At 41.8% G+C, this 19,770-nt stretch overlaps 1 protein-coding gene across 4 annotated transcripts in view; it reads right to left on the minus strand.

Moving 5' to 3' along the window:
- LOC107739274 (forkhead box protein P4-like) overlaps window positions 1–19,770 on the minus strand; it is a 150,394-nt gene that overhangs the window by 43,815 nt on the left and 86,809 nt on the right. For all 4 annotated transcript variants that reach the window (XM_016551337.1, XM_016551338.1, XM_016551335.1 and 1 more), the window contains exon 4: window positions 7,761–7,883. In XM_016551337.1, coding sequence (XP_016406823.1) covers window positions 7,761–7,883 — 123 coding nt within the window. The remainder of the gene's footprint in view (window positions 1–7,760; window positions 7,884–19,770) is intronic.

The following is a 19,770-nucleotide window of genomic DNA, read 5'->3' on the forward strand; positions in this document are numbered from 1 at the left end:
CGTTTTTGTAGGCATTAAACTGCCAGAATGCATTGAACGTTCAGCGCCGCAACTTTGCAGATATTGTTTATGGTCAAACAGCAACATTACACACTAACTAACATTAAACAACGTTACGTTAAATCGCAATCAACCACCCCTTTAAACATCAGTGCTTCTTCTGTAAAGAGACACCATGGCACAATAGGCTGCCCAAAACTGTCCTGTCCATCTGCTTATACTGGAAAATGTGGTGCTATCAAATGAGTCACATGATACTGGGTATCCAGAATGAGGTAGTCAGGTGCAAGGAGTTGCATATATGTCTAAAGTAGGGCTGAACGATTAATTGCATTTGCGATAATATCGCGATATGAAAAAACGCGCTTTTTCAATCGCAGAGGCTGTGATTACACTCGGTCACGTGACATGCAAGAGTAAAGAGGTGTGTTCGACTTGAAGATCGATCGGTATATGACATCAAAGTACGGCGAGAGAAAGCATAAGGAGACGTCCGCTCTCTTATAGCTCTCGCAGTACTTTGATGACACACACCCATCGGTCTAAGCAGCGCTGCTTCAAGTCGAACGCATCTAAGCAGTCTTCAGACGAAGCATCAAGTTGGCATGCTACAGTGTTGCCAAGTCCGCGATTTGGGGAACCCCTCCAAAAAAATGTGTATTTTACCCCCTGGAACGCGACCGGTGGACCCCCCCTCGAAACGCGATTGGGCCATCAGCAGAAAAAGAAAAGAAATAAAACAGTAAACAGCCAAAGGACGTAACTTAGAATGGGAGATGGATCGGTTTGTGAAAGGGAAGAGAAAAGCCATAGATGAAGTTGCACAGACCCAGGCAGGTGCTGGTCATTTAAAAGCTAAATGCAGAAAATATGACGAGGCATATCTTGCTCTCGGCTTCACTCACTGTGTCTATACCAGATGCTACAGTTGTCGCGCCGCGCCGCAACAGCTCTACACTGTACGCGACAAAGCGACCATTGCAAATAATTTGAACTTTGTGTCAGTACGTCATAAATAGAACAAGGCATCAGTTTAATCTCGGGTTTTGTCGCGTCGCGCCCTATACAGCCTATGGTCGCGCCACGCCGCATCCAGTGTACACAGCGTCACTGATTATAATGGTTCTACTGTATTTTGCCGCTCGCGTCCGGTGTAGACATGGTGTTTTATGTCGTTGGTGAGGAGGAAAGCCTGTGTGTGTCCTATGCCTTTGCGGCCTGAAACCCACAAAAAATAAATAAATAACAGAGAGAATAATAACAATTATAATAGCAGTTATTCTCTCTAAGCTATTTTTCAATGTTTCAAGTGATGCAGGTGTTTTTTCCCCTGTGGGTTTTTTAAATTAAAAAAAGCATTAATTTTTCATAATGTTTTAAAAAATGTTTGAGAACCACTGGTCTAAAGTTAACAGACTGTTTAAAAAGTGCAGAGTGCACATGTTTACATATGTTTATTACAGTGACTCTGAATTACCTAAAGTAGTGTGGTAAAGCAACAGATTTGTTTTTATATTTCTGCAATCTACTTTAGTTTGTGTGATTTGTTACTGACTTTCATATTAATGTTTACACCAGGCTTATTTAAACATAATTATTACATGCTTACAAGGTTGGAAGTTCAACAAATCAGTCAATATACTACTGTGATTGTAGTTGTTAAATAAAAATGTCATTCATATCAATTCATGCATCACCTAATTTCATTGTAAAATATAGGCCTGACCTACAGAAAAGAACATTTATGTTTAATCTATCTAATATTGTGTTGGTCATACTATACAATGATTCATAGCTTGTCTTTGTTGAATAATACAGAACATAAAGAGCTTTAAAAAAATAATTGCATATTAAATCGCAATATTGGTAAAAAAAAAATTGCAATTAGATTATTTTCCAAAATCGTTCAGCCCTAGTCTAAAGGCATAAAAAAAATGAAAACAGGATAAAACAAGATCAGCTTCTAGCTTAAGGGCTAAAGTGCCTACATAATAAGGCATATTCATCTTTTTTCAGCATTCCTCTAAAAAGCAGCTGAAACACCTGGCAGGTGGCGTATGAATATGTCCTGTAAATCATCTGTCCACCCTTCTCTTGGCGTGGAAAACCTGACAGCATCGAGACAGGCTTCCTTATTTATGATTGACTGAACTAAAACACACAACACCTGTCTCAGAAAGCGCTGGTAAAATTTGCCCTTTGCTTCTAATCTCAGAGCAGTTTTTTTCGCTACCTCCCGAGTAACAGTTACGATTAGAACACAGGTGGTAGAAACCAGCCAGAGATCAGCACAAAAAGCCAATTTATGCCTTAAGCATCTGAGAGATCTGAAACACAGACACCTGCCTGATTCCTACACAGATGCTTCCCTATTCCTGGCACTATCCTTCAATTATGTGCAGTATGGTTTATTATATGCAAAATCATGCCATTGTCAAATGGAAAAGCACCTTTTGTGTGTTTTTCTGGTTCTGTTTGCTTGCGTGAGGGGTTTGTGTTAAGTTACTAAAGCACAAGAAAGGTGTTTACACACTGGTTACTGATTCAAAGCTCAGCTGAATGGGTCTCTATCTCCTCTATACAAGTAAACATAGACTTATATGTGCTTTATCACTCAAACACCTCGCAATGGCACACCTTGCTATGATTAAAAGCTTTGGGAACAGACTGAGGCATGTGGGAGTCATTGATTTTAAGTGTGCACAGTAGGGTTAGGGGTATGTTTCATTCTTCAGAACAATGAAGGTTTTTAGACAAAAACATGAAACGGGTGTGCAAGGGCAGAAGAGTGGAGATAGGATTAATTATTAACAATTATCAATTATTAATTCTGTGAAAATCTTAAGAAGTGCTAAAAGTGTTTTTATTGGTTGCCAAGAAAAACATTACTATTATTATTCATCATACTTTCCAGGGTTGATTACCGAGGGTCCATTTAAAAGATAAAATCACTAAAATCAGAACCTTAGTAACCACATATTAACGTGAATATGAGAATCAAACAGTTGTGTCTTCAGAAGACACTAATTTCTTCAGAAGATGCAATAATTTGTATTAGTATCTCAAATAGCAGTAAACTTTAACTAGAAGTAACATACCTTTGATGTTCACATGAAAACCTGGAAATAATGTTCACTAAAACAAGTAAATTGTATATACTTGAAGGTTTTCACCTCTAAAGATTTAAATAATAAACTCACAATAATACTTGTCCCTTTCCTACATTTGAAGGAGAAAAAAATATTACATGAGAAAGGCTTCCTGTTATGCTACCATGTTTACTTTCACCTATTTGAACTAGCTGCTATTTCAAGTTGCTACTCTTTTAAAGAGTCCTAAGTGGGACTGGCTCGCACCTACTAACACTGTCATTACACATCTCCAACCGTAGCTCTGGCTAACCGCAGCGTCCACCGCAGACCCACCGCTGTTTGTTTTCCTTTATTAATTTACCCAGGAAAACCTACTAAGATTAAAATCTCAGCTTCGCATGGATGACCTATTTGACATGGAAGTACATGTTGACCGAAGAAGCAGAGCACGGAGGCCCTCGGACACACAGGGGCCACGGTGGAGTGCCTGGGGGAACGCCGGCCACAGCTGCTGGAGAAAAGTTTAATAATGATACCCTCATTAACTCCCTATCACACATAGTGTTTACAGATGTAATGCGGGCTTACCCAAGGAATGAGGTACTTAACTGTGGGCTACGTACCAATTCACAACACTGTGCAACTTTAAAAAGATAGAGTTGACACAAAATACTTTGTGTACTTTTAATAAAGCATGCTCGAAAATGAATATTTTATAATTATTCTGCATGCAGCTTTTTTGACCTCAAATTAATTAAAAAAGACTAACTGGAATATTTGTCCTTTCAAAAAAAAAAAAAAACTATTTAAAATGAATTTTCACCATTTTTAACCCAAGATTCTAAAATGTTTAACTTAAAATGTTGACTTAAAAACTTCAGTTAAGCATGTCTGGGGTCATGTGACATACTTTTATGGAAATGGCAGAAAGGAAAAAGGGGGGGGGGGGGGATAAAAAATAAGCGAGAACCCTGTACATGTGTTCAAGTAAATGCCTGATGTGTTTTTTTCAATGACTCCAGTCATTTGTGATTATTGAAACGGTTTTTTTATATATATAATTTTGATTCAGACAGATTCACTAAGTTTGCTAATTAAAGAAGAACAATTCACTCACAAATCAAACACTCCTCTACACAAGTGTGCAAGAACTGATTACATATTTTAGAGCAGACAAGGAAAAAAAAGTATACTATATACACAAAAAAATCCATTATTTTTAATTAAATTAAACACCATTATTAAATTAATTTCCATGACTTTTCCAGGTCAAACTTCCATGATATTTCCAGGTTTTCCACGACTGTGGAAACCCTTCACTTCATACCAAAAACAACAGCCCAGATGTTCTGCTGACAGAATAACTGTGCAAAAGACAGAAAGCTTTAATTTGACTGGCTGTCTGTCCTCAGAAAACTTTTCTTGGGCTGACATGACTTTACATCACACAACTTTAGTCTTAAACAAGCCTTGAACTCGCTCATCTCCTGCTGTTTTAACCAGACGAGCAGTTCTACCAAGCAACACTAAAACGCTGTATTCCCTCTACAAAAGCCATCTCACACCACTGCGTCCATTTGACTCCCTGTCGCCGTGCCGCTTTACAGGATATTGAAGGTGAGCTACCACGCATCTGTGATACTGAGCCACGGTCCTTTCAAACAGAGGAAGTCAGCGAGCTGTAAGGTGTGAAGCGAGACTCCATTTACCACACTAAAGGCGATTGGCCAGCAATATGTCGCCTGTCTCTCGGTTTAAAACTCTCCTCCACGCCTCGCTGCCGACAGGCGTTTGGCTGGCAATATGTCGCCCGTCTCTCGGTTTAAACTCTCCTCCACGCCTCGCTGCCGCCTGCCTGGCCCCGTTGCCTCTCGCCCACTCATTACCCCTTTAATTCATGCCAATATGAAGCTGAATAGTTGCGGGAATAATTAAAGAATAATTAAGGGTTTTTTAATGATTTGATTCAGTGGGCCCCTTTCACGTTAACTGCGCGCCTTGAAAGGCATTCACCTTAGATTCCCATTATTGTGACCTTGGTTTTACTTAACAGCACAGAGAAGGGATAAAAAAGGGAAAATATATCAGCTGGGCTGTAATTAAGGGTTGGAGGGATGAAAAGGTTAACTCACACATACATAAGTGCACACGCATACATAAACATGCACTTGCTCTCGCTTTCCTGCGCGCGCAGTTTTTGTATGTAAAATCGTATTTGTAAGGGTATTAACATGCAGAAAAAGCCGAAGCCCACTCGTTCTCCCACACACTCTGGGATGAGATCAGGGACGGATTTCTGTACGTGTGTGTTGGCAGGCTCTCTGATTGCTCCATTTTCCGTGTGCGAAAGAGCGAGCATTAAAAGCCACTTCTCACGTGGTTCATCACCATTGCAAACCATTAAACCCATTGGCTTTTGCTAGAGATGTAAAACGGCCCATGAACAGTAACTATTTCAATTTCAATATCCTCGTTAAATATAGAATAAAAAAGAAAGAAATAAAGCGGGAGGAGGGGGACAAAGTGCTAAGTTTCTTTCTCAAACAGCTGAATTTTGATTTCTGTGAGCAAGCGACTCTTGATAAATTTGTCAGATCAGCTTGGCGCAATTTATACACGCCTAAAGCAGCCTCCTCCTCCTTACTACTAAATCAATTCTGCTCTCTGTCAAGATTATTTATGTAACAGAAAACCTTTTTCGTCTTTTAGCTGTGAAAAATAATCACACGTTCTCAATCAGGGAGGTTTGGGAGAGGTGCCTGACCTGATTTCTGCCCGAGCAGTGTGTGTGAAAAGGTCGAGGCTGCGCAGAATTTTGGGACGATGTTAAATATTTGAGAGACGTGAGAGAAATGGGATTGTTTGTTTCTTCATGTCTGCTCAGGGGCCGCACCTCAGGCCTCCAGGCGAAATCGCAGCAAGATAGCAGAGGCCGCGCAACTAATAAACCAAGAAAGAAAGAAGAGACAGCGACGGGAAGAGAGCTAGAAAAGTCTGGCTTAGCAGCTGGGTGAGAAACATTGTCCTTGCTTTAACATATCGCTCCCTGACCGCCGGCGAATCGACGTGTAGTGACACCAGCCAAAGGAGGCGTCGCCAACACTATGGGTATGCTAGTAAATGCCGCTTATAAACACCAGAGCCAAGTAACATCAAAGCCGGGGAAGATATCATTTCGGGCATGCCTGTGAGGATGCAATCAAAGTTACACAAAACGCAATTACATTACAAACTCTGACATCCACACACAGGACCTATTAACGGGGTTCGTACGTGAATGTGCATTTACTGTGCCATCCAACGGCACTCTATAAAAGCGCTGGCAACAGCTGTTGGAATGAAGGACGTCAGTCGGAGATTTCCGTCGATTTGGCAGGATTCTTCTATAAAACATGTAAGGCTTGTGCAGTTAGAGGTCTAGAGGGGAGAGATTAAGTTTTCTTAAGGAAGTATGGAACAAAGCGTTGTGTTTTTTATGTCTGAGTGCACGTATAATAAAACTGAAAAGGTTTAGAATGTTTGTTTGTTTAGTTTGTACTCCTTGGCGCCAACTTGATATTTCCCAATTAATGTCGAGCTTTGTATGGAAGCCAATTTCTGCCTCAGAGTAAAATAAAAAATAAATAAATAAATAAATACAAAGGTATTTGTGACACTTTTTCTTCATAGTGTCAACTATGACTCGTAAATGTGAATTTATACATTTACCTTTCAAAAGTTTGAGGTCAGTACAATTTTTTAAAAACACTTTTAATCAGCAAAGATGCATTAAACTGATCAAAAGTGACAGTAAAACAAGTAATAACATTGTTAAACAAAATTACATTTCAATTAAATGCTGTTCTTTTGAACTTTCTATACGTCAAAGAATCCTGAAAATTTTTTTTGCACAGTTTCCTCAAAAATATATGAATCAAACATTATTATATTAACATAGATATTAATTAATGAAATGTTTCTTGAGCACCAAATCAGCAAATTAGGATGATTTGTGAAGGATCATGAGACACTAAAGACTGGAGTAATGGCTGCTGAAAATTCAGATTTGCTATCACAGAAATAAATAACATTTAAAAATTTATTAAAATGACAGATATAGTATTGTATTAAAAACAGATATAGGGCTATTGAATTGTAATAATATTCCAAAATACCATTGTTTTACTGTATTTGTCATCAAATAAATTCAGCCTTGGTGAGTAATATATTTAAAATTATGTCAAACTGACCTACAGAAACAGGCTTTCATAGTTTTCTGTACTCCAAATAAACAAACAAATAAAGAAAGAAAGAAGGAAAGAAATTTGGTTAGCCTAAAATAAGTCATTAATAAATAAAAATAAACCAAATAATGTCCAATATTATGAAAATCCATGAAAATCTCCATGAAAGCTATCATATCATACACTCACTTTTGCTGGAAAATGATGGCATATGGTCTAAAACACAGACCCAATGCACACCTTTTAAAAAATTATGTAGCGAATACCGTTCAGTAATATTTTGATTAGCCAATAAAACTACCAATTGGTTTTGAAAAAATGTGCCTTTTGTGTGGTTTGTGTGGGCATGTCATGTCTGAGCAGCCCAGACATTCACAAATATCGTTTTAAGTTGTGTGTGTGGTGACTTGCGAGGCGCCCGTGTGTGTCAGTGTGTGTGTGTTACCTGTTGCAGCATAAGGGCTTGTTGCTGTTGGAGTAAAGCTTGGAGCTGAGGCGGAGAGAGGATCTGCTGCATCTGCTGAGGAGTTATCATCTGTGGGGTCATCATCGCCATGGATACCGGCACCTAATAAGAGCAAACAGACCAATAAATGATTGTGTGTGTATTTGATCGTCATATTTGGTAACAGTGGTTCTGTAACAGTGGCTCCCAGCTGGTGGGTCGTGACACTAAAATGTCTCAAAGATCTGTTCAGCAGAGAGAAACGATGCTAAATGCAAATTATACCATGCATGTGATAAAATAAACAGGCTTATCGACTGATAAGATGCACAATCTGGGCCCAAAAACAAAATCACTGCACTAAATGATAATTACAGTGAGATATGCACGTATCCCTAACTTTAACATGATACAAAGCCATTTCTGTTTCTCTAGCATCATAAAGGAATGTTGTACTTCACTTTAATTAACTCTTTATCATGTCATGCCAAAGAGAGTACACATAACATCAACTCTGTTGACACAATAGAGCTCCACACTGCTTGCATTGTAAAGCCCTGGCAGTTTTTCCAAAAGAGAGCGAGAAAGCGTGTTGATCAAATCTTCCCTTGAGTATGTAGTCTTTATCAGCCTGAAAGCACTTCAATAAACATAATATTATGATTCGTTATCTAGAGAATCACATCTTTGGCAAAAATAACAAACAGTCTGATAAGATAGCTATCAGCAGGAAACAACTTGCAACAGTCTAGAATTGAGAGCGCAATTTGCTAGACAAGAACGAGGCATAAAGATGGAAGGCGTGATTCTTATCTTATAACAAATATGCAGAAAAGGAGAGAAACGGAAAGAGAGCTGGGCTCAACAATAAGAATTTCCCTCTGCAGGCCCAGCCAGGGCCATTAGTTCAGATGTTTACTTGCCCTACCAACATTTTCAATGGCCATATTATTTTTAGCATAATATTTAATACTTAAATATTATCACTGATTTGTTTGATGCTTCCAAGGTTATTTAAATCATCAGAATTAATAACAATAATGTTCAAGACATCACACAAAACCAAATGCTTACGGTAAGTTTGAAAGGCATAAAAACACATACAGGTATATAGGCCTACATAACCAACAGATGCAGTGCTGGCCAAATATGGCCAGCGGCAGTCCATCAACTGTCCAGAAACTCTCATATTGGTCATAATCACCCTTACTCTGCGTGTGCGTGTGTGTAAAAGAGAAAAGGTTTGAAAAAGCCTGAAGGCAGGCCGCCAGTACATGCTTACATCCTTTAATGATGTAGGACCGGCCACTCTGTGAACTTATGGGCAGCTTTTGACGGGCCAGCAATTTCCACCAGTACAATTTGCGGCTGCTTCCTCGAATGCAACTAGCAATCTCCCACTGAGACACACACACACACACACACACACAGCCGCTCTGGGCAACGGCTGGCTTGAAGCTGACATACGAGCGCAAACTACAATCCCGCATAATACGTCCATTTATCTACATTTTCCACTCAAAGGGAATAAAAAAAAAGAGAAGCAACGCTGTGACGACTTCCCAGTCAACTGCCAGTCCGATCTGATATTTGCATTCATTTGTTTTCATGTAGCGCCTGAGCGCTCATATTTTCAGCAGTTTATCTATTCGGAGCTTGAGGGCTCGTGAGGAGGGGCGGAGGAAGGGGGGCAAGATAAGGGGAGGAAAGACGAAGAGAGAGAGCTGTCAGGCGCAAATTAAATCTGTAAAGGGCTGATTTGACTTTGTAAACGGTAAATACGGTAAATACGAACACCGGCTCTTTTTCCCGCCGGAAAGAGGGATGAAAGCTCACACTCGCGAGCCTCATGGTTGTCGTCGACTGTCCGATACTTTTGTATTGTAAACATCCCTATCACAATCAAACGAGCCATCCGTATCCTTCACTAGGAGAAGGGGGGAACTCTTCCCAGAATCCATGACAGAGACAAAGAGGAAAATTATGCACTCTTTTACCCTCTATGACTTGCGCGCCACAAGACAAACGCATTTTATGGGCTGGCGTGCCACTCACCTTGATTAATTATAGGTGTGACGGAGGTAAGGCTATGTTAAAGTATGTAAGCAAGCACAGACACATTTCAGCTGATGATATCATGCATCGGATGCCATCGAGGGTGAGAGTTAGAGCTTTCGGTCCTCTGCCAAAAATGAGGCACCCGCCTTTGATGACTTATATCAAGGGTTAAAACATCAAGGGTCTACAATTACAGCTTTGAAAGCGAGCATGTGCACCCAGAGAGGAAGAGGCATCTGAAACAAAGCCAGGGCGCCATCTGAGGCAAGAGCCCACAGCAGGCCAACCGGCCGGCCGGCCGACCAGGGAGGGAGGGATGTGCCGTATGCGTGTGTTGTTTGTGCATACAACGGGGGAGTCAGAATGTGACAAAAGAGGGGGCTCGGCGTGGCGGGCGCTTGGCGTCACGCCAATTTGCCACGTGCGGCTGCTTGTCACTGTGAAAGAGCGAAATGAAAACCTGTAATTAATTGCTCCTCTGCATCCCATTCTCCCGCAGTGACAACCCATACATTCTATTTTATACACACGTTCATTGACATTTTCAAGTTGCAGGCGTAATAATTACCAGAGTTATAACACCTTCTATTGCGGCGCGACAGTAGGATTGACGAGCCGCCTGAATGCTGAGTTGTTAAGGTTTGACGCCATTAATTGCCCCTATAATCTAATATCACAAAGGCGGGCCATTACACACCGTGAGCGGAGCGTGCAATTCGACACTACGGTTTCAGAGCAGTGCAGGAAAACAAAAGCGCGCCATTAGGGACTTGACGGCCGCTAACAAAAGCGCAGCACAATGCGGAATTATATTTTCATTCGGCTTTGTCTCTCGCCCATAAATGATTCCCCCCGTTCATTTGCAGCTGAATAGACCCAGTAATAGAGGAGCCCGAAATCCCAACCATTTGAAGTCAGGCATTTATTAAATGCATTTAATTTTTTCCTTCAATGTTTTTTCACTTTCTCTCTTTAAATTAACATGCAACGGGAAAGAAAGGCGAGGGAGATATTTTGCTCGATGAACAGAAGCACAGTGGCGAGCACCTTGCTGTGAATTATCAGGACTGAACACTCATTTACTATATTTTAAAAACAGAGACAAAAAGCATTCTGTCTGCATGTGATGAGAGTGAATAACAAGAGAGATTTGTTGTGGTGTGTTGCCAATAAAGGGCTAAAGATCACGTTCTGACCATAGGAAGAGAGCTTGGCCTATAGTAGAGCTGCCATAAAGGCTTAGAAATATATAGACGCATTATTTAGGAACTCAATGAATGTAATTTAGAAAAAAAAAAAATTCAATTTAATATAAAATATTTTTAAATAAAACACAGATCTATATTTTACACATGACCACCTCAGTCTCTCATTAGTATACATGCTCTCATGATATATGGATCATACTCACCCACCACGAGGCTTGTTGCCGGAGCTGTGTCCGGGGATTTTTTGACCGGACCATCAGTCAGGCGGTTACTATGATCTGGCCATAGAACCACCAAAACATCATGGGCCCAGTAGGAGACTGTTTGAAATTGTTTTACAGCTAACCTCGGTCAGCTGGAGATGGTGGTCATAAAAAGGGAATTAGAAAAAGGGGAGAACAGGGTAGATGTTGTACCCCCTGCGGGAGAGAGTGAATACCTAGGTATTACTCTGACCCGGACGAAAGCGCTGGCGCCTTGCCCAGGTCTCACCCCTCGGGTTTCGCCTGCCTCCCCTCGACCCACGATACTTCCTACCCCCACCCACAGGTGGAGGCGGGGCGCGAGTCGCGACACTAGCCCTCTGTGCCCGTCTCTGATCCTCAAACCGAGACGGGCCAGGACCCCTGGTTTGTTCGGGCTCAGACCTGGGCCTTCGTGGTATGAAGGACTTGAACGCTGCTGAGCGCGACTTCGCCTCCCTGAATTTGTCGACCACCGTCTCGACGGAGGTGCCAAACAGTTCAGAGGGCGAAACCGGGGCATCGAGAAGAAAGCCCCTTTCTTTCTTCCCGATGTCCGCTAAGTTCACCCACAACTGCCGCTCCGTCACCACCATAGCAGCCATCGCTCTGCCCATGGCAGAGGCTGCCTGCTTAGTAGCCCGGAGGGCCAAGTCTGTGGTGCGTCGCAGCTCAGCCGTTTCGCCAGAGGAAAGGCCCTGCCCCTCATCCAGGTCCTTCAGCAGGTCAGCCTGGTATGCCTGAAGCACCGCCATCGTGTGCAACGAAGCCACCGCCTGACCTGCCGCTGCGTATGCCTTGCCGTTCGTGCGAGATGTGGCTTGAAGGGGCACGGATGGCAAGGAGGGAGTTTTGAGGGATGACGTCTCCCCCAGAGAGAGATAGCTGGCTAGCGTCTCTTCCACAGGGGGCATCATTCCATAGCCGCTTTCGCGCATTGACTCGATGTTCGCATAACTCGTATGCTGAAACCGGTATACGCGTGAGGAAAACGGCCTCTCCCATTCCTTCTCGATCTCAGTGTGGAGATCAGGAAGGAAAGGAAGGCTCACTTGAGCTGGAGGTGTATGGCCAGAGAGATAACGCTCGTCGAGGCGACCTCGCGACGTCACCTCCTTGGCCCGTTTCCACGGTAATTCGAGCCTTGCCGTGGCTCGATCCATTACCTCTAACAGCTCATCATACGCAGGGCAGGTGGATTGGGAAAGCTCAGCCTCAGCTTCTTCACTCTCCACATCCATTTCCTGCTCTTGTTGGGCTGGGCCCAACTGAGCACTGGCCCCTGGATCAGATGATATTAGAGAGAGGATATCATCGTCCAGCGGCTGTCTCTCGCCCGACGCCGATGCGCTGAAGAGGGGAACCCCCCCTTCAGCCTCATCGGCTAGGTCCACCTGAGATCCCCACGAGCTCATTCTCCTCCGTGCCTCAGCAGCGGCGGGTCCTGAACCGCGGGAAACCGATGGTTGTCCCTCTCCCCTCGAGAAGAGAGACAAACGAGAGCGGAGCTTCTTCAGAGAAAAGCTCTCACAGTGCACACAGATTGCCCCCTCGAGGACATCGTGTGCGTGCTCCTCGCCCAAACAAACAACGCATAGATCGTGTGAATCATCGGGTGTCAGGAACCGCTGACACGGATGTACACACTTTCTAAACGCTTCGCTAGTGCTCGCCATAGTAGGAAAGAAAAAGCTCTTACTTTGCTTTTTGGAATGCACGCTTCAAACAGACCGGTCAGTGAAGACGAAGAAGAGAATGATGTGCGCTACCGGCGCCTATTTTGTACTAGTCGCGACGGTAGTGACGTCATGGCTGTCGCCGGCCAAACAAGTTGGTGTTTTTTCAATGTAGGCTTCAGACACGGGTCACGACGAGGCGTTCCCCATAGCGACCCCTAGAGGACGCAGTTCGAAGTTCCACGAAAGGGAACAGCATCTTTCTACATTGACAGTAGCTGAAAAAAAATTCTGCAAGCAACATTTAAATCACAATTGCATTTCATTATATTATAGATTGATAACTAGTGGCTATTTTTAATAGTTCCCAATTATTTATTTTTATAAAAAAATATCTATAATTTTGTCTGTAATTAGTCAAACAGCATTTATAGTTCAGGTAACTGGCTTAAAAAAAAATAAATAAATAAAAAGCGAAGCAAAGATGAGCAAAGCTGGCATAGAGATTGCATACTTAGAGAGTCCTACGGTGGCTGAGCAACTGCCACTGATATGAACAGGAAGGCTAACATATAGCTTGTTCTGTAATAAAAGCAAATAATATCAGGGCTTATGTTATTATATGACAGGTCAACCTGCAAGCCTCCACCAATCAGTGGTACGCAGGTCAAGGATCAATTGCAGAGGGTGGCTCTTGTGGTCATTATCACTTATCTCGTCCACCTTTGATCAGGTAGGGGGAAAACACACAATACAGTAAATAGAGCACATCTATACAAGCAAAACCTCTTTTCACACTCACCCGCAGCTTTGAGTTTGTAAGTGGCGCGGCATCTGAACAAGAGAAAGTGCATAATGTATGGTGTGCATTTGATGACCATCCCCTAAAACCATCTCCACAAGCTTCTGAGACTGTCTGCTAATAAGCCAGCTTCAGTGGCACCTCTGGTGCCTCCCACCACCATTAAGATTCACCAGCGCTGTCCGCACACACAACATAGAGCTACCCACTACTGACAGGGGTCAGCCTCAATACAGAAAGAGAGAAAGCAGCGGGGGAGATGGCCATTCGCAAGGAACGGAGCAGTAATTAGAGGGGCTATTTGAAAAGCGAGTTTAACTGATTAACAAAGAGAAGAGATGGGAAATGAGGGAGAGAGAGAGAGAGAGGGGAGAAGCAAGCTGAGCTGCAAGAAGAGCAATGCGTCCCAGAGGGTCATAAAGGAAGTAGTAAGGACAGAGAATGCATTCCAATGAGCCTTAATCTGTCTTTTCCTTTTTTTCCAGCCTTGATAAATTACAATATCAGTCTTATCAACCACCCTCCGCTCTTTAAAACATAGACACAAGGACGATGATGTGAATCTCTTGTGGACCTACAGACAGACCCGCGGCCAAAGCCCGACATTGTGTGGTTTATGTGGGGTCTGAACGGGAACAAGAGAGAGTGTTATAATACGAAATCCTCCTCAGCACAAAATACTGTCAGTTTGCCAAATGACTCACTTTCATTAAACTAAAACCATCCGTACTTAAAAGCATTTTTTTTCTCCCCCGAGCTGTTTCACCTGTGCTCCTGGATTCAATCTGATTCCATTAGTGTGGATATATGGAGCGTCTCAATGCATTCAGCGATAAGTTGTAACCGTTTCTGCTCTAATGAAGTGGCCACTCAAATTATTTTCTGTTTAAAAATAGATTTGGAAGTTGCAGCACATCTTGCAAGGTAATCAATGCTTGTTGCACTTGGAGTAAACTAAAACACAAAGAATTTTTGAAGAAAGATGCTTAAGATTCGAAAAGCATGATGGATGGAAGGGCGATATATTGAATATTTATGATATATTTGGAATGATTTGTCTGATTTAAATGCACTTTTTACACAACAACATTAGAACTGGAAAGTTTTCATGAATCAGTGAAAATCGATTCAAGAAAGTGAATGAAATTCAAAATTCCATAAAAATTGTCATTTGTACCATATATATACAGTATATATATATATAGTAATGAGCCGTACACTAAATTATGGTATTTAAATAAATGGATGATGATGAATGTATCTCCATTCTCTGGAGGATTCTTTGCCATTCCATATTACAGGGTAATTATCACATGTAGTGCCATGGTGCATACAGACACACACACACACACACAGACAGGAGCAGGAGAAAAAGTGGGCGAAAGAGCCTCAAGTGAAAGCATATAAAAACATGTTACTAAACTTTGGACAGACGTGGCAAATCAGCTCCATAAAGCCGTAATTGGGACTGGCTGAGTTCTTGAAAGGCTTTTTATAGCTGGAGAGCAATAATATACTTGTCCATATAAAGAAGGGGGAAAATCTGATAAACGGCCCTTAAAGTTGAAGAATTTAGAGAAGAGCACAAAGGTCTAGCGCTTTAAAGACTGCGAGGGAACTCAGCTCAGACTTGGGAGTATGAATTACGACAGAGCGATACTCACGTGGAAAGGTGGCCAAATAATTACTTTGACTATGTAAAGAGCAGAGTTCTGGTCATCCAAATCTAAAATCCTGGCTAACAAGCAGGAAGAGTTTAGTTCTTCTAGAAATCTGAGATGGGGTGTCATATAACAGCTCAGAAACACAATTGTCCCACAGTGGTGAGCCAGAAAACAAGAGGATGAATTAACCAAGTCTTAATGAAGCACACAATCTTTAAAAGGACAGTTCTTAAAATTGTGATTGTACTGAAAAGAGCATCTTAGACCACAAAAGAAAATAGCAAACAGGTTTGGACATGTCTTGATCCCAAATGTCATCAAATTTTGTAGGGTGCATCAATGGTAAAATTGTATCCAATAGAATAAACCAACATTAAATTTAATGTTATGACCAATAACCAATAAATGGCAGATATTAAGATTCTATAATAATCTGTATAAATAAATCAAAACTAAAACATTATAAACAATTAAATGCTACACATTATGAAACATGGATATTAATGATTAATTTTGAGGCTCTCTTAATTAATAGTGTTTTTAAAGATTGATTTTAAGTGAATGCTAGGTGATGCAAACGTAAATAAATTAATTAATTAATTAAATAAAAATATAAATGGTAATTCGGCATGCACTAAATATCCAACATAGACAACACCAATATTTTAAAGAACATTTCTAATATAAGCCAATAACCAATATATCATGCATCCCTATTTTAATATATATGATTCTCACAAAACATGAGCCATATACATAAAAGCATGATTCTGAAAAAGCTGGGGATCTGACAATAGGTGGCGCTATAAAACATGACAAATAGGAACATTTAGTGCCTGTGCACATGTGTAATGGAGAACGATGGAGGCTTATAACGTTATAATGAATATATAAACACCACAGTCAGTCAATCTCAACAATCCGTCTTCAAGCTCACCGGCAGATCGCGGGGCCCTGGAGTGGGAGAGATAATTGAAAAATATGACAAGGAGACGACTAGAGGAGATATCACAAGCAACATCCATGCACACGCGGGAAAACATTCTAGCGCTGTTTACCACCGTCAAAAAGAATTACTCACTTCAGCGATGGAGGACTGGTAGACTGCCTAACCGCAACCCACAACTCACACTCTCTAATTCTCTCTCCTCCTGCACTAGGGTACCTGCAGTCTGTGCTGATGGCCATTATGATCAGTTTATTCACGGGTGTGCTCGTGAGTCTACTGCCCGTGGGCTCAAGCCGGTAAACAAGCCGTCACATCTCATTTACACAACAGCGCCGTTAATCGCCTCGCAAACCAATACCAAGTGGTGGGCCATGAGGCGAGAGGGAGATGCCGGGGAGGGAGGATGGAGGTTAAGGCTGGGGTTATGGAGGCTCAGAGGGGTCTGAGACAGGGGGCAAACAGGGAGAGAAAGGATGGAGGAAGGGTGTACCCAAACAAAAACGGGAGTGACGGGGGTTATCAGATATGAGGAGGGAATTACGAAAACTGTTATGTTAATAAGCATAAGATTTAGAATTTATATGAATACAACTATAAAATGTATAAATACATATTGTATAATTATACAAAAATGATATAAATAAAATAAAATACTTATTACATAATTATGATATTACACACAAAGCCATTATTGCAAAATAACACCTTCAGACCCCTCAGCATCACCCTGTCAGGGTTTATTTTGCAATAATGTCCAAATGTACATTATACCTTACAACTTCTAATGTTGCAAACTGGTAGCAGTGTTTGCTAACATGGCTGTAGCAAGCCCCATTAGCAGCTACACATCTAAACTGTTGTCTCTGTCTCATTACAAACCCTTATAATCACCTTTCATCTCCACCATATCACCATGACTAACATATGCACTTGGCAACAGTGCTAACCTGCACAATGCTAACTCTCCCAACCATATTTACCCTTCCCCCATCAAGGTAAAGCAGAGTGTGTTTATCAACACATAAACGGGAGATCAAAATACCTCCACTGTTCCACCAGAAAAGTTCCCTTCTCTTTATCCTGACAGGAGGGGGCAAGAGGTCACATTTCTCAGGTGGAAGCGATAAGGGAAGCTAGGTGGGGTTAGCATGAGGGGGGACGGGTGGGTGAGCTTTTAAGCAGTCACACCGCCACCTTCAAAAAGCCTGGAAGATATTAGCCTGCATGTGGAGAGTGAAGGGTCACTATTGAGCGGGACGCGATGCTAAAGAGGCCTGTCATTTTAATAACAGGCCCGCTGAAAGGCTACAGGCGCTGTTACCAGGTGGCTCTGTGATGATGTCTTCCAGGCTTAATAGAGGAGTCCTGGAGCACACAGCCACCTTTTCACAAGCTAATTTGTTCCAGAATGATCTAAAACCCCCATCGCTGCCCGTCCCCCCAAGGTAGCCTCATTACCTCCCACAGGTATTTATCATATCGCACTTCTTATACAGTACATGGTGGTGGTGCGGGCAGTTTTGTTTGCGATGGCTTGTCGTTGTGAGTGTGGTGTGTAATAAAAGCCAGCCACCAGGGGCTGCAGGGCTGAGCGACTACAGAAAAGCAGAGAATTCTGGGCTGTCACTTGCTTATTTCCCCCTGTTCAGAGCTCGCGTCTGGGGACCGCTTTCTCTGACAGCATTCGGACAGCATTCGGACAAATGAAAATCCACCGTTGCGCGAGTGCCCCGAGTTGAGCAAGTTCAAGTGGAAAATCCCCCCACCACTCCGTCTTCTATATCCCTCTTCCATTAGTCACCTCGCACACACACATTTGTGGCTCTATCTAACGCCTCACTGCCCCAGAATAAAAATGACAACAAATTTCCAGTGGAACACAACAGAAGAGACGACTGGGGTGCGGAAATATAAAAGCCCATTATCGACCGCGTTCATTACACTTTTCACTCATGTTTCAGATCAAAAAATGGACTTTTATACTCCACTGCTCAAACCCAAACTCTGAAACGGCCACTGCGGCCCTGGGTGTTTCTCCTCTCGCTCTCTCTCTTTCGCCATCTTCAATCTGTCAGGCCTCTCGCATTCTGGGTCACCCTCTCTAACCCTCTCTCTCTTCAAAACAGCCTCTTTGAAAAGGAAAAAAAAGTGCCAGCTAAGCATTTCCTCTTAATGGACAAAACAGAGAGTTTTTACAAATAAAAGTTCAAGAAAAAGGGCTCCATCCAGTACGGATGGTCTTTTTTCCCATTGATTAGAGGTGTCTATATTGTCTATATTCTATATGTCGGTTTCCAAAAAATGCCAAAGAATTCTTAACAAAACCTGTTCTTAAGTGGCGATTTGCATGATAAGCGCTGCATTGTGTTTTACCGTGATGAAGAACAAACACGAGAGGTAAATTTTCATTAGGGTCAAAGGACTTTCAAAGTTCATGCTGTAGAAATAAGCCCAAAGTGCTTGACCACTCAGAGGTGGAGGTTCCAGCTGGCGTCACTCATCTCTCCATCAGATCATCTCAGATGTGGTGCTCCAGTGCTACCGTGGCAACGCAGCCTCTCTATCAACGCTCAAGAGAAGGAAACTAATTAGCATGTCTCTAATGAGTCTTTTCATTTTTTTTTTAATTAAATGAGGTCCTCAATAACACATGAAAAGAGGACACTTTTTCTTTTCAATTACCAACAGAGATGGTAAAAATACTCCTATAGTGTAATGGAGCTTTTAAAAATGTGGATTTTATGATGTTGCTAATTTAAATAAATAAAGGGAAAAAATATTTTTATTCAGCAAAGATGCATTAGCTTGATCAAAAACAATAAATATTACCAACCCAACATTTTTTAAATTAGTGTGTATATAAAAATAATAATACAAAAATTAACTAACAAACCTAAGGAAGTGGACTGCAACCCTTGCCTTGACTAGTTAAAAAAATCTCTCTCTGACTCTTTACCTGTCTGTCTGTCTGTCCGTCCGTCCGTCCGTCCGTCTATCAATCTATCAATCTATTTCTATCTATCTATCAATCTATTTCTATCTATCTATCTGTCTGTCTGTCTGTCGAGTGGCAATCTGTGATTCTTCAGCCCTAACTATCCCAAAAAGGCAAAGAATATTACCGTCAAATAAAACGTTTTGAGGAAGAACCTGTTGATCACTGCCAAGGTTCTGGAAGATTCAGACAAAATCCTCTGTAACTTCTACCTTCTTTGTCAGTGATGAAGAGGGAAAATCTAATTATCAGGAACCAAAAGATTTCTTTGTTCATCACACTGCTGTTAACCTGACTGGCGGCCATTTACTGTCAGGCTAAGTCCATTGACTAGTTTAAATGACTTCCATGCCCTGCTCTCCCTGTTATTGGACAACAGATTCAAACACACTGCTGAACCTGAGGACTTTTAGAAA

The sequence above is a fragment of the Sinocyclocheilus rhinocerous genome, unplaced genomic scaffold (genome assembly GCF_001515625.1).
Source record: "Sinocyclocheilus rhinocerous isolate Xijiao unplaced genomic scaffold, SAMN03320098_v1.1 scaffold14, whole genome shotgun sequence".
Taxonomy (NCBI): Eukaryota; Metazoa; Chordata; class Actinopteri; order Cypriniformes; family Cyprinidae; genus Sinocyclocheilus; species Sinocyclocheilus rhinocerous.